We start from the raw sequence: 16055 nt of genomic DNA on the forward strand, positions 1-16055 counted from the left end.
GTGTCTGCGACGTTTCACCTCCACTTCCTTGTTCAAATTCCCCCGATAACCTTTCCCTTGGGTGTTGGCTCAGTGTCCCGAAAGATGAATCTTTAATTCCTGGAGACTCCAGCACAATGCTGGTGGGATTGGCAACCCTCGCTAGAAATTGAGTTTGCTCCTTGTAGGATACGGGCGTCGCTGGCAAGGCCAGTATTTATTGCTCATCCCTATTTGGCCTCGAGAAGGTGATGGTGAGCGGCCTTCTTGAATGCAACTGAATGGCTTGCTGGGCCATTTCATGGGGGCAGTTAAGAGTGAACAGCATTGCTGTGGGTCTGGAGTCACGCGTAGGACAGACCAGGTAAGGACGGCAGATTTCTTTCCCTAAAGGGCATTAGTGAACCAGGTGGGTTTTTACAACAATCCGGTAGTTTCATGGTCACCATTACTGATACTAGCTTTTTATTCCAGAATTATTGAATTAATTGAATTTAAATTTCTCCCTGCCTTGGTGAACTCATGTCACTGGATCATTAGTCCAGGCCTCTGGATTACTAGTCCAGTAACACAACCACTATTTAGCCAGTATGATACTGTTCCCTCTGATCTTCAAGTGACTCTTCTCCCAACCATGTGACTGTCTTGTAATTGGTCAGTGTTTCCCATTATTTTCAGTGCAATGCATATTTACCTTCAGCTTATTGGGATCCCACTGCTTATCGGGGTATCTCAGCTCAGGGATCCAGTAGCCCAGCTTTGCTTTAATAAATAACTTCGATTGATGGGCTGATGACCTCCGTTCACTGACTCTCTGAATTCCTCAGGCAAACAACAGTCAACTCAATTGAGATTTTTATTTCAGGGAATTCAAGGATTACTGGGTGCTGTTGGACCCAAGGGGGAACCAGGACCTCCTGGAGATGTAAGTTAATTTTGAACTTTGATTTTCAGGCAGGCAGCTGTGATACCTTTCCTACTGGATGCAAAGGCCTACCACAGGCCTGAGCCTGCCACAGGCCAAACTCACCCCCAGTGCAGGTGGTGAGTCCAAAGGGTGATGGGAGCCTGCACAGAAACTTTGTGCTAAGTTCATTAGACCCCTCCCCCTTCCCCAAGCTCCATTTAATTGAGGCAGCCACCCCATAATGATGTTAGAGTGCCACAGGGAAACGGTTGGCAGTGGGCAACGTGTGAAGCATTTGTGTTTTCTCGAGTGTCAGATTACTGTGAGGCAAAAAGTCTTTCTCTAAGGAGGGTGCAGCCTTGACATGTGTCCTTCTGCCAAGAGCTGTTCCATTGGATCTTAGGTCACGCTGTCAAATAGAAACCCATGGCGACATAGTCCTGTGTAAGGGGGAGATGGCTGTGAAGCAGATCATGTTGTAAAGAAAAGGAAAATTCCTGTTCTCTGCTACCCCAGTGCATTCTCCCTGGCACCCGCCCAATCCTCGATACCACTCTCCCCATGCCGGAAAATTGCCTGGCACACGATAGGCATTCAACAGCTTCTCACTGGCTAATGGTGCTTGACATTAGGACAACTGAGAGAGGCACCGGGAGTGCTCCAGTGTTACCCCCGTGACATGACCTGGCATTATTTGGCAAGATCCACTCAGTTGTGTACAGGTACATGGAGCAGATTAACAACCCTAATCTTTCTGCTTCTTCATTCAGTGTCACATAAAAACATAATACTCCATTGCTTTCTGTCATCTGATCTCACATGTAGATCTGCTGTTGTAAATCTCTGGAAGAAATACACAGCACTACCTTTCTGGATTGCTGCTGTAAACTGAAACTTTATGATCGACTCACTCTCGTGGCACACGGCGCATGCCACACCAAGCATGCCACACCAAGCATGCCACACCAAGCATGCCACACCAAGCATGTATGGTGGCCTCAAAATGGACAATACGCTACATCCCACCCCTTCTTGGTAAATGAGAGTTTCAATGGTTTGCTTAGGTTGTTCTGTTTCGTCATTACTTCAGTTTGTAACATAATTGCTTCAGTATGGCGGACAATACACTACAATCTGGTGTCATTCTATAACATGGTTGCAGTATAAACAACCCATCGACCTTTATGATTGATCATCAGTACAGCTGTACTGAGCTGCCACGAAGTGTGGTTAAGCCTTATTTAATAGGCAGCGATACACTGTAATGGGGAGAAGGTTGAAGAGGTGTTCTGAAAGGCTGAAGTCATATGGGCTGCTCTTCATTCAAATGTATTTTGCCATCTTGTGAATGGTGTAGGGTGTGGGAGGACCTCCAAAGGAGAACCATTATGTGTATTTTGATCTGAGAGGGTCCTATGTGAAGGGAAGCCCCTGAATGCTAATTGAAACCAAAATACTTTATGCGGAGTTTGTGGATGTACCTGTTTCGATATGTGCTTTTTCTTTTAGTCACTTATTGGGATGCCTGGACCAAAAGGAGAAAATGTGAGGAAAGAAAAATTCTAAAATGCAGAAGATTGTTTTTAACAAATAACTACATAGAAATTATAGCATAGTAACAGGTCATTCAGCCCAGCTGGTCCAGGCCTGCATTTCTGCTCCAAGCGTACGGACCTAGCTTCCACTTATTTTGCAAAAGGAAGGTTCTATTCTCAGCCGCACAGAAATCAGAATCCCACCTTGGAACAAGGAAAAAAATGCCTTCATTTTAGGCCTCGTTCCCTCTTCTAGACTTCAGTCCCACCACAGAGTAGAACATTTTTCTTTAAAAATTTAGGATTGACATTTGATCCCTCCAGCTGTATAATCAACTAATTGGAAAGTATTGTTCTTCCAAGAAAGACACAATTCTTATTTTTCATAATGCTCTTACACAGGTTAAATGTATGTTTTTCTTTAAATCACTCCTAGTCTCACTTTTACACATAAATTGCACCACAATATTTGTCCTTCATTTAGAAGGGATTACGTGTGAAGCATTTGGGTTTTTGCAAGTGTCAGATTACTGTGAGGCAAAACGTCCTTTCTGCAAATGGGTGCAGCCTTGACATGTGTTCAAAGCTCCTCAATCCTTCCTCTAAGAATGTTTCATTGGATCCTAGGCCGTACAGTCAGATGGAAACCGGTAGTGCTTAGTCCTGTGTAATGCAGAGAGAGACTTTGGGGCAGAGATCATGCGTGGGTTTGATCAGCAGCTGTGGGAGTTACCCCCAGTGACAGGCTGGATCATCAGGCTGATAACTGTCCAATCACAACTCAGGGTGGTGGGAGCATTACAGTTGGCTGGCAGAGGTGCGAAACAATCAGCTGGCCAGCCACTTCCGATCTCTACCCTGTGATGCCCAGAAAGCACCCTGTGAGGGATGGGGGTCCAGCTAGGTTGTGAGGCCCACCGTGGACAAATAGCCGAGGCTGAATCATGAAGAATGGCCGCTCGGTTGAGGCAAAAGAGAACGCTGTCAGTGACATCAACTGGCACATCATCATGGCAGGGAGAGAGGATGGAAAGTGATTCCTTTTCAATCCATAAAAAGCCCCAGAGAAATATAAAGTAAAATCAAACTGTGTGTGGTTCTGACTTTAATTTCGGTACAGGGTTTTGTGCAGAAGGATGATACGTTGCCTCATTTTGTGCTGTACATACTCTTTAGATATCCAGATTGGTGAATGGAGGCGACAAACTTGAAGGCCTGAAGGGAGATGCAGTAAGTTGGTGTTTTCCTTCATTGAACATAACACTGTTTGAATTCAGCTCACTCGGAGACCCCTTGAGGGAAGAATGATGAACATGTGGCTGGAATAGCAGGATACTGTTCTGTGGTTTGAGGTTACTAAACAGGAGGTTTAGAGGGGATTTGAGGAAAACATTTTTCACCCAGAGGGTGGTCGGAATCTGGAACACACTGCCTGAAGAGGTGGCAGAGGCAGGAACCCTTACAACATTTGAGAAGTATTTAGATGAGCACTTGAAATGCCATAGCATACAAGGCTACGGGCCAAGTGCTGGAAAATGGGATTGGAATAGATAGATAATTGATGGCTGGCACGGACACGATGGGCCGAAGGGCCTGTTTCTGTGCTGTATGACACTATGACTCGATGTGTGGGTTCAATTTCTGGAGAAATTGCAATATGAAAATTTGTGTGCAAGATTTGGGTGTCCGTCAACTTTTAGAGAAGGACTAGGATTAATGGAGCGGGTGGGACAGGGTGTAGGGAGAGAAAAAAGATCAGAGGCTCAGAGGCAGTTAAAGATCAAAATAGACTGAGATGAGAGCAGCACAGAAGAATGGAAGAGCAGAGAAGGCTAAGAGGAGATTTGATAGAGGTTTTTTAAAATCACAAAGGGTTTAGACAGGGTAAATAAAGAGAAACTTTGTCCTGTGGGTGAAGGGTTGATCAGCAGAGGGCACAGATTTAAGATGACTGAGAAGAAGCAGAAGTGACATGAGGGGAAAACATTTTTATCCAACAAGTGGTTAGGATTTGGAATGCCTGAAAATTGCAGTGATATGGGGAAAGAGCTAGAGAGTGCGACTAACTGGATGGCTCTTGGAAAGAGCCAGCACAGATTCGATGGCCGAATGGCCTCTTCTGAACTGAACTATTCTATGATTCTGTAATTGGCTGTAAAGTGCTTTGATGTCCTGAGGTCATGAACACTCCTATATAAATGCAAGCTCTTGTTTCTACATCTTAACTTTGTGCTATGGGTGATAGCAAGACAGTAATGGAATGAACTGAAATTGAAATGGGGGAGATACTAACTCATTATCACCAGTTGTACACTGGCCATGGACACATTTGTGTAAAATTGAACTGCACATCCACACTTCTCCCAGCGGGTTTTAAAAGTATTAACTGTGGTGTTTACTGGGTTTAATGGGTTGTAGAAACGTCCCTATGTGCTTTATGCATCTGCAGAGTGTTTTCAGTCACAGTGCTGCAAAGGGACATCCTCACAACTAAAAACCGTGACGTCTCCCCAACCAATTACTGTATATGGTTAAATTGTGAAGTTTCTTCAGTTTGTCTTGGGGTTTATCCATGTATACAGATTCTGTACCGTGGAATTAATTGAGGATTTTAGGCTAGTTTTCATAGAAACATAAAATAGTACAGCTTGAAAGTAGCCCAGCAAGCTTGTGCTGGTTTTCCTAAGAGCAGTCCAGTTCCCCAGCTCTTTCCCCATATTTCTGCAATTTTTTTTCTTCAAGTAGTTACACTAAAAATTGTAGGTAAATCATTTTGCACTGACCTGAGGACATTCTAACATAAATCTAGAGTCAGGACCTGACCTGATTCCTGAGTGAAGAGGTTGGGGTTAGAGTTTCTTTGGTACTTTAATCAGGAGTCAGGCTTGTATTCTGACTCCGAATTTACACTGCACTTTCTTAGCTTAGCCTGTGTGTTTCACAATGACACCGTGCACCGACTCTTAATGGTTGTAGCGTAAACACAGCTGAAAAGTGATTGGGATGTTAAAGGAGGAGAACGGTAACAAAAATGACCACTTTCATTTATTTTCCCCTCAGGGTATGAAAGGAGAGAAAGGTTCAGCGGGTGCGAAAGGACAGAAGGTATGAAATCCAAGACTTGAATGTGTGATGCACTGGCATATATTGGAGGTCAGAAGCCCATATCACCAAATTTGGGCATACCTTTCTACCCATTCATCTTAAGTTCACAGTAAGGGGGTAAGTTTGACTTTGGCTGATTGTGGAAAATGGGCAATATCGTGTTGGTCGCCAATTATACAACCGACCAGTTTTGCCCTTCTCTTCTACTGAAGTCAAACTGAGCATGGGGTACCACAGGTGGCTAGTTGAACATCATTTGACACCATCACCTCAAGTTAAAGTGGGCCCCTAAGCGGTTCCGTCCCACTGAGCTCCTATACTCCAGTATAAGCTTTAAAAGTCCATCTCCCCCTTACCTGCATCTTCCCACACCCCACACCCCTCAGTGTCTGTCAACTATGCATTGAGTAAATCGAAATGCTTTTTTAAGGGATTCAGTGGGATTTCCATCAACACTAGATGTCAACAAGGGTGTGTTACGCCCAGCAAATAACTGGCCAATCATGCTGCTCATTTTTTGACGGTTTCGGCTTTGCACCGACAGATTGCGTGAGGGAACGAAAGCTGGACAAGCTCTGCAGCGGGCAGGTGATCCGCTGTGCCAGACTACTACCGGAGTGGGGCAGGGCTGAGAATTTCCCCCAATCATATTGAAACCCCCCCACTTCAGTCACTCCCCACCATAACTTCGACCACCCCACCCCTTACTTCCTGCTCAGTGTCCATTTCCTTTCTCATGAAGCACCAAGGGATGATTTGCTGCCTTAGGTGCAATGTGTTGTTGCTGACTGTGTCATTGCATTTTGCTCTCTGTTGAATTAAACGGAGAATCTCATTTGTTTCGCTCTTTCACCGGTGATTTTGGTGAGGATTTAAACTGGTTTTGTTTTATTCCAGGGCGAACTGGGTGAGCCTGGGGAGCCAGGACAGGATGTGAGTGATTGATATGTTTGCTGTTTTTCATGCCGCCATTGTAATTGACATCTGATGAAGGATTAGTAGTTAGCTTGAAGAGTGGGAAATGATCCTTTTATTAATAGGAAAGGGGACCAATTATTTATGAAAGTCTTTATATCTTGGAGCTAGTAGGTGGTTGAGCTTTGGTTGTGATATATGTTCTGGAACAACAGAGTTATCAAAGTAGCACTGACTCAGTATGTGCAGGGCTATATCAACAGCTTTAGCTCAGTGGGTAACATGCTCACGTCTGAGGTTATGGGTTCAAGTTGAATCTTGAATACTATTTGTACTGAGGGAGCACTGTGTTGTCTTTTGATGAGATGTTAAACCAAGACCCTCTCTGCTCTCTCAGGTGGGTTTAAACAACCTCATGCTGGTCATCAAAGAAAATTCTCCCAAGTGTCTTGGTCAATATTTATCCCTCAACTAACATCATTAAACATGTTACCTGGTCAATTTACTCATTGCTGTTTGTGGGAGCTTGCTGTGTGCAAATTGGCTGCTGCGTTTCCCACATTACAACAGTGACTGCACTTCAAAAGTACTTCTTTTACTGTAAAGTGCTTTGGGAGGCCTGAGGTTGTGAAAGGCACTATATAAATGCAGGTCCTAGTCTTTAACGAACATGTAACAAAATTATTCATTATCTTCACATAAGATAGATACGTACTTTTGATGACAATTTTACAACACAACATCATCATCATCATGATTTTGTATCAAGTAAATTTACACCTGGCTATTCCGAATCTTCCCCTCCCTAAACAAGTGGTAATTTTACTTCTTCATTCGACATGCTACTACAGCAAAGCTCCCAAGTTTTGCCTTGCCATATATATTTTTATTCGACTTTCTTTTAAACAGTTGCCACATCATTTTATCTACTGCACATAATTGGACAGATGGTGACCTACATGTGTAACTACCCTTGCTATTTTTAGGCCAAAAAAGGGGTGTAAATTTCCAGTTTTCTACACAGGTATACAAGGAAACCTATCGCATAGGGCAGACAGTACCTTTGTTAAAACTTCTGACCTTTTAATATATTTTATTTTTTTTTAATGCAGGGTTTTAGAGGGTTACCTGGAATAAAAGGAGATAAGGTGAGTGTCTTCTGCATTTTTATAATTATATCACTATCGAAAAGGATTAGGGGAGTTCTCCCCTTAAACAAAAACAAAAAGTGCTGGAAATACTCAGCAGATATGGCAGCATCTGTGGAGAGAGAAGCAAAGTTAATGTTTCAGGTCTGTGACCTTTCATCAGAACTGGCAAAGGTTAGAAAAGAATTAAGTTTTAAGCAAGTGAAGGGGAAGGGAGTGGGGAGAGAACAAAGTGTTTGATAGGGCAGGAGAGATTAAATAACAAAGCTGCCCTGGGACAAAGGCAAAGCGTGTGTTAATGCTTGTGGTGAAAGACAAAGCATTTGTCCAGAGAGATTGTTAATAGCAGAATAATGAGCAGCTCTGACTACATGAAAAGCAGGCACGTGGTTAAAAAATAAAATATTAAAAAAGGTCAGTCCTGCTCTGAAGTTATTGAACTCAATGTTCAGTCTGCAAGGCTGTAGAGTGTCTAATTGAAAGATCAGGTGCTGCTCCTTGAGCTTGCATTGATGTTCACTGGAACATTGACCAAAGTCAGAAATGTTGGCATGAGAGCAGGGGGGAGTGTTGAAATGGCAAGGAACCAGAAGCTTGGGGTCATGCTTTCGGACTGAGCGGAGGTGTTCAGCAAAGCAGTCACCTAATCTGCGTTTGATCTCCCTAATGTAGAGGAGACCACGTTGTGAGCAGCGAATGCAGTATACCAAATTGAAAGAAGTACATGTAAATCGCTGCTTCACCTGAAAGGAGTGTTTGGGGCCTTGGATAGTGAGGAGAGAGGAGGTAAAAGGGCAGGTATTACACCTCCTGCGAGTGCCAGGGAAGGTGCCTTGGGAAGAGGATGAGGTGTCGGAAGTAATGGAGGAGTGAACCAGGGTCTTGTGGAGGGAACGATCCCTTCGGAATGCTGACAGAGAAAGGGAGGAGAAGATGTGTTTGGTGGTGGCATCATGCTGGAGGTGGCAGAAATGGCAGAGGATGATCCTCTGGATGTGGAGGCTGGTGGGGTGGCAAGTGAGGACAAGGGAAACCCTGTAGTGGTACTGGGAAGGAGGGGAAGGGGTGAGTAGGACTGGAACAAGGAATGTTCGACATATCCCACAAAAAGACAGTCATAACTAGGACCCATGCGGGTACCCATAGCAACACCTTTTACTTGAAGGAACTGAGTGGAGTTGAAGGATAAGTTGTTCATGTGAGAACAAGTTCAGCCAGGTGGAGGAGAGTGCTGGTGGATGGGCACTGGTTGGGCCTCTGTTCAAGAAAGAAGCAGCGAGCCCTCAAACCGTCCTGGTGGGGTATGGAGGTGTAGAGAGGTTGGACGTCCATAGTGAAGAGGAAGCGGTTAGGGCGAGGAAACTGGAAATTGTCAAAATTAGGACGTCAGAAGAGACACAGATGTAGGTGGGAAGAAACTCGACTAGCAGAGAAAAGATAGAGGTCAAGATAGGAAGAAATAAGTTCAGTGGGGCAGGAACAGGCTGAAGCAATGGGTCTGCCAGGATAGTCCTGTTTGTGGATTTTAGGAAGGAGGTAGAAGCGGGCTGTCCAGGGTTGTGGTACTATGAGGTTGGAAGCTGTAGAGGGAAGATCTCCAGAGGAGATGAGGTCAGTGACAGTCCTGTGGACAGTAGCTTGATGTTCGGTGGTGGGGTCATGGTCCAGGGGGAGGTAGGAAGAAGTGTCTGAGAGTTGGCACTGAGCCTCTGCAAGGTAGAAGTCAGTATGCCAGACCAACATTTGGGACCAACATCCTTGCTGGGAAGTTTGCTAGTACTGTTGGGGCGGGGGGGTGGTGGTTTAAACTAATTTGGCAGGGGGGTGGGATTCAGAGTGGAGGTATAGTAGGGGGTGATGCACAGTCAAATATAAAAGAGAAACTGAGGCAGTCTGGAAGGCAGAGCAAATATAGACCTGTTAAGGCACAAGGGAAAAATGCAAGGCTGGATTGCATCTATTTTAATGCAAGGAGTCTTACTAGTAAGGCAGATGAATTGAGGGTGATGATTAGCACATGGGATTATGATGTTTTTGCTATCACAGAGACATGGTTGAGGGAGGGGCAGGACTGGCAGCTCAATATTCCAGGGACAGAATCATCAGGCGAGACAGGGGAGGGGTAAAAGAGGAGGTGGCATTGCACTGTTGATCAAGGAGTCAATTACTGCAGTAAGGAGGGATGATATCTTAGAAGGTTCCTCAAATGGATAGAACTTAAAAACAAAAAGGGGGCAATCACTTGGCTGGGAGTGTACTACAGGCCTCCAAACAGTCACGGAGAGATAGAGGAGCAGATATGTAGGCAAATTTCAGAGAGGTGTAAAAATAATAGGGTAATAATAGTAGGGGATTTCAACTTCCCCAATATCAACTGGGATAGTCTTAGTGTAAAAGGCTTAAACGGGCCGGAATTCTTAAAATGCATACAGGAGAACTTTTTGAGCCAGTATGTAGAAAGTCCTACAAGAGAAGGGGCAGTACTGGACCTAATCCTAGGGAATGAAGCCGGACAAGTGGTAGAAGTGTCAGTGGGGGAACATTTTGGGGATAGTGACCATAACTCTGTAAGATTTAAGGTTGTTATGAAAAAGGACAAAGATGGACCGGAAATAAAGGTACTGAATTGGGGGAAAGCCGATTTCAATATGATAAAACAGAATCTGGCCAAAGTGGAATGGGATTACCTACTTGTAGGAACGTCATTCAAAAAGGAAATAGTGAGAGTTCAGAGCCAACATGTACCCGTTAAGGTGAAGGGTAGGACCAACAAGTCCAGGGAACCCGGAATGCCAAGGGATATAGAGGATTGGATCAGGAAAAAAAAGGCTTATGGCGGATTCAGAGCGCTGAAAACAGCGGAGGCACTAGAGGAGTATAGAAAGTGTAGGGGGGTACTTAAACAGGTAATTAGGAGAGTGAAGAGGGGACATGAAAAAGCACTGGCGGGCAAGATAAAGGAAAATCCTAAGGCGTTTTATACGTGTGTTAAGGGCAAGAGGATAACCAGGGAAAGAGTAGGGCCCATTAGGGACTAAAGTGGCAATCTGTGTGTGGAGCCGGAGGACATAGGTGAGGTTTTAAATGATTACTTTTCATCTGTGTTCACTATGGAGAAGGACAATATAGGTGTAGAGATCAGGGAGGGGGATTGTGATATACTTGAACATATTAGCATTGAAAGGGAGGAAGTATTAGCTGTTTTAGCAGGCTTAAAAGTGGATAAATCCCCAGGCCCAGATGAGATTTATCCCAGGCTGTTATGTGAGGCAAGGGAGGAGATAGCAGGGGCTCTGTCACAAATTTTCAAATCCTCTCTGGCCACAGGAGAGGCTTGTGGTGGATTCAGAGCGCTGAAAACAGCGGAGGCACTAGAGGAGTATAGAAAGTGTAGGGGGGTACTTAAAAAAGTAATGAGGAGAGTGAAGAGGGGACATGAAAAAACACTGGCGGGCAAGATAAAGGAAAATCCTAAGGCGTTTTATACGTATATTAAGGGCAAGAGGATAACCAGGGAAAGAGTAGGGCCCATTAGGGAGAGTTACCAGAGGATTGGAGGACAGCAAATGTGGTACCATTATTCAAGAAAGATAGCAGGGATAAACCAGGTAATTACAGGCCGGTGAGTCTAACATCAGTGGTAGGGAAACTATTGGAAAAAATTCTGAGGGACAGGATTAATCTCCACTTGGAGAGGCAGTGATTAATCAGGGATAGTTAGCATGGCTTTGTCAGGGGGAGATCGTGTCTAACTAACTTGATTGAATTTTTCAAGGCAGTGACCAGATGTGTAGATGAGGGTAAAGCAGCTGATGTAGTCTACATGGACTTCAGTAAGGGCTTTTGATAAGGTCCCGCATGGGAGATTGGTCAAGAAGGTAAGAGCCCATGGGATCCAGGGCAATTTGGCAAATTGGATCCAAAATTAGCTTAGTGGCAGGAGGCAGAGGGTGATGGTCGAGGGTTGTTTTTGCGAGTGGAAGCCTGTGACCAGTGGTGTACCTCAGGGATCGGTGCTGGGACCCTTGTTGTTTGTAGTGTACATTAATGATTTAGACGTGAATATAGGAGGTACGATCAGTAAGTTCGCTAACATGGAAATTGGTGGTGTTGTAAATAGTGAGGAGGAAAGCCGGAGATTACAGCATGATATAGATGGGCTGGTAAGATGGGCGGAGCAGTGGCAAATGGAATTTAATCCTGAGAAGTGTGAGGTGATGCATTTTGGGAGCACTAACAAGGCAAGGGAATATACAATGGATGGTAGGACCCTTGGAAGTACAGAAGGTCAGAGGGACCTTGGTGTACTTGTTCATAGATACTGAAGGCAGCAACACAGGTAGATAAGTGGTTAGGAAGGCATATGGGATACTTGCCTTTATTAGCCGAGGCATAGAATATAAGAGCAGGGAGGTTATGATGAAGCTGTATAAAAAACTAGTTAGGCCACAGCTGGAGTACTGTGAACAGTTCTGGGCACCACACTATAGGAAGGATGTGATTGCACTGGAGAGGGTGCAGAGGAGATTCACCAGGATGTTGTCTGGGTTGGAGCATTTCAGCTATGAAGAGAGACTGAAAAGGCTAGGGTTGTTTTCCTCGGAGCAGGGAAGGCTGAGGGGGGACCTGATTGAGGTATACAAAATTATGAGGGGCATTGATAGGTTAGATAGGAAGAAACTTTTTCCCTTAGTGGAGGGGTCACTAACCAGGGGGCATAGATTTAAGGTAAGGGGCAGGAGGTTTAGAGGGGATTTGAGGAAAAATTTTTTCACTCAGTGGGTGGTTGGAATCTGGAATACACTGCCTGAAGAGGTGGTGAAGGCAGGAACCCTCACAACATTTAAGAAGTATTTAGATGAGTACTTGAAACACCAAGGCTATGGGCCAAGTGCTGGAAAATGGGATTAGAATAGTTAGGTGCTTGATGGCTGGCACAGACACGATGGGCCGAAGGGCCTGTTTCTGTGCTGTATATCTCTATGACTCTATGACAACAACAGCACCGCCCTTGTCAGCAGGTTTGATCACAATGTCGGAGTTAGACCTGAGAGAACAGAGTGCAACAAAATCAGAGTTATCTGCATATAGTCACATTGCTGTTTGTGAGAGTTTGCTGTGTGCAAATTATCTGCTGCATTTTCTACATTATAACAGTGCCTACCCTTCAAAAGTACTTCATTGCCTGTAACGCACTTTGTAATGTTCTGAGATCGCGAAAGGCGTTATATAAATGCAAGTCTTTCTTTTGTGTGGAGAAGTTAGGTTCAGTATATAAGGGCTGGTTGATCATATTTTCTTGGCTTAAAAATAGCACAGATGCCTCCAGATTGAACTTCTTGTCAATTACGATGGTACTGCAAGTGTCTGATTTTATGAATGCAGGCTACTGGTGGAGAGCCTCACCCACTGACTCTCATTGACAGGACGTTATGTGAAAAAAAGGACAGGAAAAGACCAGCTGTCGCATCCTGCCAAAATGCAACCTACACACACATCAACTCCTCTCCCCCATCCCCTTAGGAGAGACAAAAATCAGGAGAAGAAAAGTTTTAAGCCAATTTGTGGTATACCTGTGAACTTCCTCTCCAACCCCAAAGGCAGTTGAGCAAGATCCAGGTGACCACTAGCACTACTCCCAGTTAAACATATCCTCTCCAAACCACAATGTCGTTCGCTCACAGGATGTTGACAAGCTCTCTTTTGATGGCTGCAGCAAACCCGCACTCTCCAGTGATCTATTCCAGAGGCTGACGACTCTCTGCAAAGAGAAATATTTCCTGGCATCTTGTTTTTAATTCCCTCCATGGTCTCTTCCCTCCCTTTCTCTGTAACCTCCTACAGCTCCGTGAGATCTCTGTCCTAATGCAGTGTCCACACTCTGCAGAAATTGCTGGGTAGTAATCAGGAAACATGATTGGTGGCTGATTTCCCAGCTCCTTTGCCAGTTAAGGGATGCTGAAGCCACGCTCTGGGTGAGAGCTAACAAAAGCAGCACAGACCATGAGTGGGAACCTGAGGCTTTCCATCTGTGAATGGTTCGGTACCACAGTGAGTAGTTCACGTACCAACAGAGTCGTTGGGGGAACAATGAATCGTAACTTTCACTGTGAGTTAGCTCAGCAACTGATCACCGCCTTATAAAATGTTGCTTGATACCACCATTTCTTAACTTTTCTCTGATTTTCCTCAACACAGGGTCTGACGGGCATTGGATTACCAGGTCCGGCTGGACAACCTGGACCTCCAGGACTTAAGGTGATTGTTGTATTTATAATATTACAGTTCTGGGTCTTCTCTGATACTCCTGCACGCAAGGAGTTAAGCCCCTTGTTCCCTTTCACAAGACAAATGCCAAACCTGTCAATTTGTACTGACAGTTGCATATGAAGATAAAAACCAGTTGCAACTGAATCAGATTCAGAGCATTTTATGGGTGAGCATTCAAATGCCACAAAGATAGAATACAACTACTAAGTCAGTTTTTGGTAGGTTACAATTTAATGAACATCTACAATAATTTGACATGATCTGAGTGAGAAGTGCATACAACTAGCTCAAAGTTGGCTTAGTTGTTTGTGGTAAGTATTTTTCTCTGACAACAGTTTTATTGACTATGTATTGGCATTTTAAGGTTTTTTTAGACCGAGAAACCTAAGTGAAGAGGCAGAGCCGAGCAGGAAAACGGCAAGATTGAAAAGAGAAACCATTTTTTAAATTCATTCGTGGGATGTGAGCATTGCTGGCAAGTCCAGTATTTATTACTCATTCCTAATTGCCCTTGAGAAGGTGATGGTGAGCTGCCTTCTTGAACTGCTGCAGTCCATGTCGTGTGGGAACACCCACAGTGCTGTTAGAGAGGGAGTTCCAGGATTTTGACCCAGTGAAAGTGAAGGAATGACAATATGGTTCCAAGTCAGGATGGTGTGTGGCTTGGAGGGAAACGTGCAGGTGGTGGTGTTCCCATGCATCTGTTGCTCTTGTTCTTCTAGATGATAGAAGTCACGGATTTGGCAGGTGCTGTTGAAGGAGCCTTGGCAAGTTGCTGCAGTACATCTCATAGATGGTACACACTGCTACCACTTAGTGCCAGTGGTGGAAGGAGTGAATATTGAAGGTGGTGGATGGGGTGCCGATCAAGCGGGCTGCTATGTCCTGGATGGTGTCGAGCTTCTTGAGTGCTGTTGGAGCTGCACCCATCCAGGCAAGTGAAGAGTATTCCATCACACTCTTGACTTGTGCCTTGTAGATGGTGGACAGGCTTTGGCGAGTCAGGAGGTGAGTTACTCGCCGCAAAGTTCCCAGCCTCTGACCTGCTCTTGTAGCCACAGTACTTAGATGGCTGGTCCCGTTAGGTTTCTGATTGACTGATACCGAACTTGGCCTTTTGAAAGTCGGTTGATTGTGGGATGAAGATAAGATAGAGGAAAGGAAGGGATTTCACAGTTTTGAGGTTTGGGGAATGAATACGTTCAATTGGGAGTGGGAGATGGTCTTGATTTCATTGCAGCTTCTGATACAAAGCCTGCCTCAAACATCCTGAAGATTATTTATTAGCCTCTTTAATTAAGAGCACTTTAGCAGACAATTTCAATCTAACCCACCCGGCAGGAAACTGAAGAGATCGGATCAGCTGCCCATTTTAAACTCAGTCCCTAATTTTAATTTCTGTTGAAGCCAAATCAGGTGGAATTTAAAACGGGCGGTCAGTCTCGATCCTGTCAGTTTCTCGCTGGTGGGGTTAGGTTTAATTCCCCCTCAGTGTTGAAATCAATCTAGTAACTGATGGATTAATGCATTTGTCCCACTCCAGGGGCTTGAGTGCAGCATCTCAGCTGACACCCCCAGATTGCTGACAGTCAGAAGTACCGTCTTTCAGATGAGATATTAAATCGAGGTCACCTCTGCCTCCTCAGATGGACATAAAAGATCTCATGGCACTATTTCAAAGAAGAGCAGGGGAGTTCTCCCTGGTGCCCTGGTCAATATTTATCCCTCAATTAACATCAATAAAAGGAAGATCTGGTCATTATCACACTGCTCTTACTGGGAGCTTACTGTTTTCACATTGATAGCCACATTTTCTACATTGCAACCATGACTACACTTCAGAAGTTTATCATCAGCTGTAAAACACTTAGCGTCTTTCATGACTTCAGGATTTCTCAATGTAAATGTACGTCTTTTTATTCTACACCACATGGACTGCGGTGGTTCAAGAAGACAGCTCAACACCAACCTCTGATGGGAAAAAAAAACTTTTAAAGAAAGCAGTTTCAACTCATTACTGATGTATGGGAAATACAGCCAATAATGCTGTTGAACAAATACAAATATTTGCTGATGAAGATCTATATGAAATATAATTGCTGGGAGTTTCTTTGGAATGTCTCACGCTCTGCTAACACCAAAACAGTGTCTAAAATTGCCATGGTCCATTTTCAGCACCAACAGTCATGGACAGCT

General features: G+C 44.4%; 1 protein-coding gene across 1 annotated transcript in view; it reads left to right on the forward strand.

Moving 5' to 3' along the window:
• The window catches only part of LOC137380349 (collagen alpha-1(VII) chain-like), a 147499-nt gene that overhangs the window by 90525 nt on the left and 40919 nt on the right, over positions 1–16055 (forward strand). The window contains exons 32-37 of the mRNA XM_068052277.1: positions 845–904; positions 3598–3651; positions 5482–5526; positions 6424–6459; positions 7554–7589; positions 13788–13847. Of these exons, the coding sequence (XP_067908378.1) occupies positions 845–904; positions 3598–3651; positions 5482–5526; positions 6424–6459; positions 7554–7589; positions 13788–13847 (291 nt within the window). The remainder of the gene's footprint in view (positions 1–844; positions 905–3597; positions 3652–5481; positions 5527–6423; positions 6460–7553; positions 7590–13787; positions 13848–16055) is intronic.

This window comes from Heterodontus francisci, chromosome 19, assembly GCF_036365525.1.
Source record: "Heterodontus francisci isolate sHetFra1 chromosome 19, sHetFra1.hap1, whole genome shotgun sequence".
NCBI lineage: Eukaryota > Metazoa > Chordata > Chondrichthyes > Heterodontiformes > Heterodontidae > Heterodontus > Heterodontus francisci.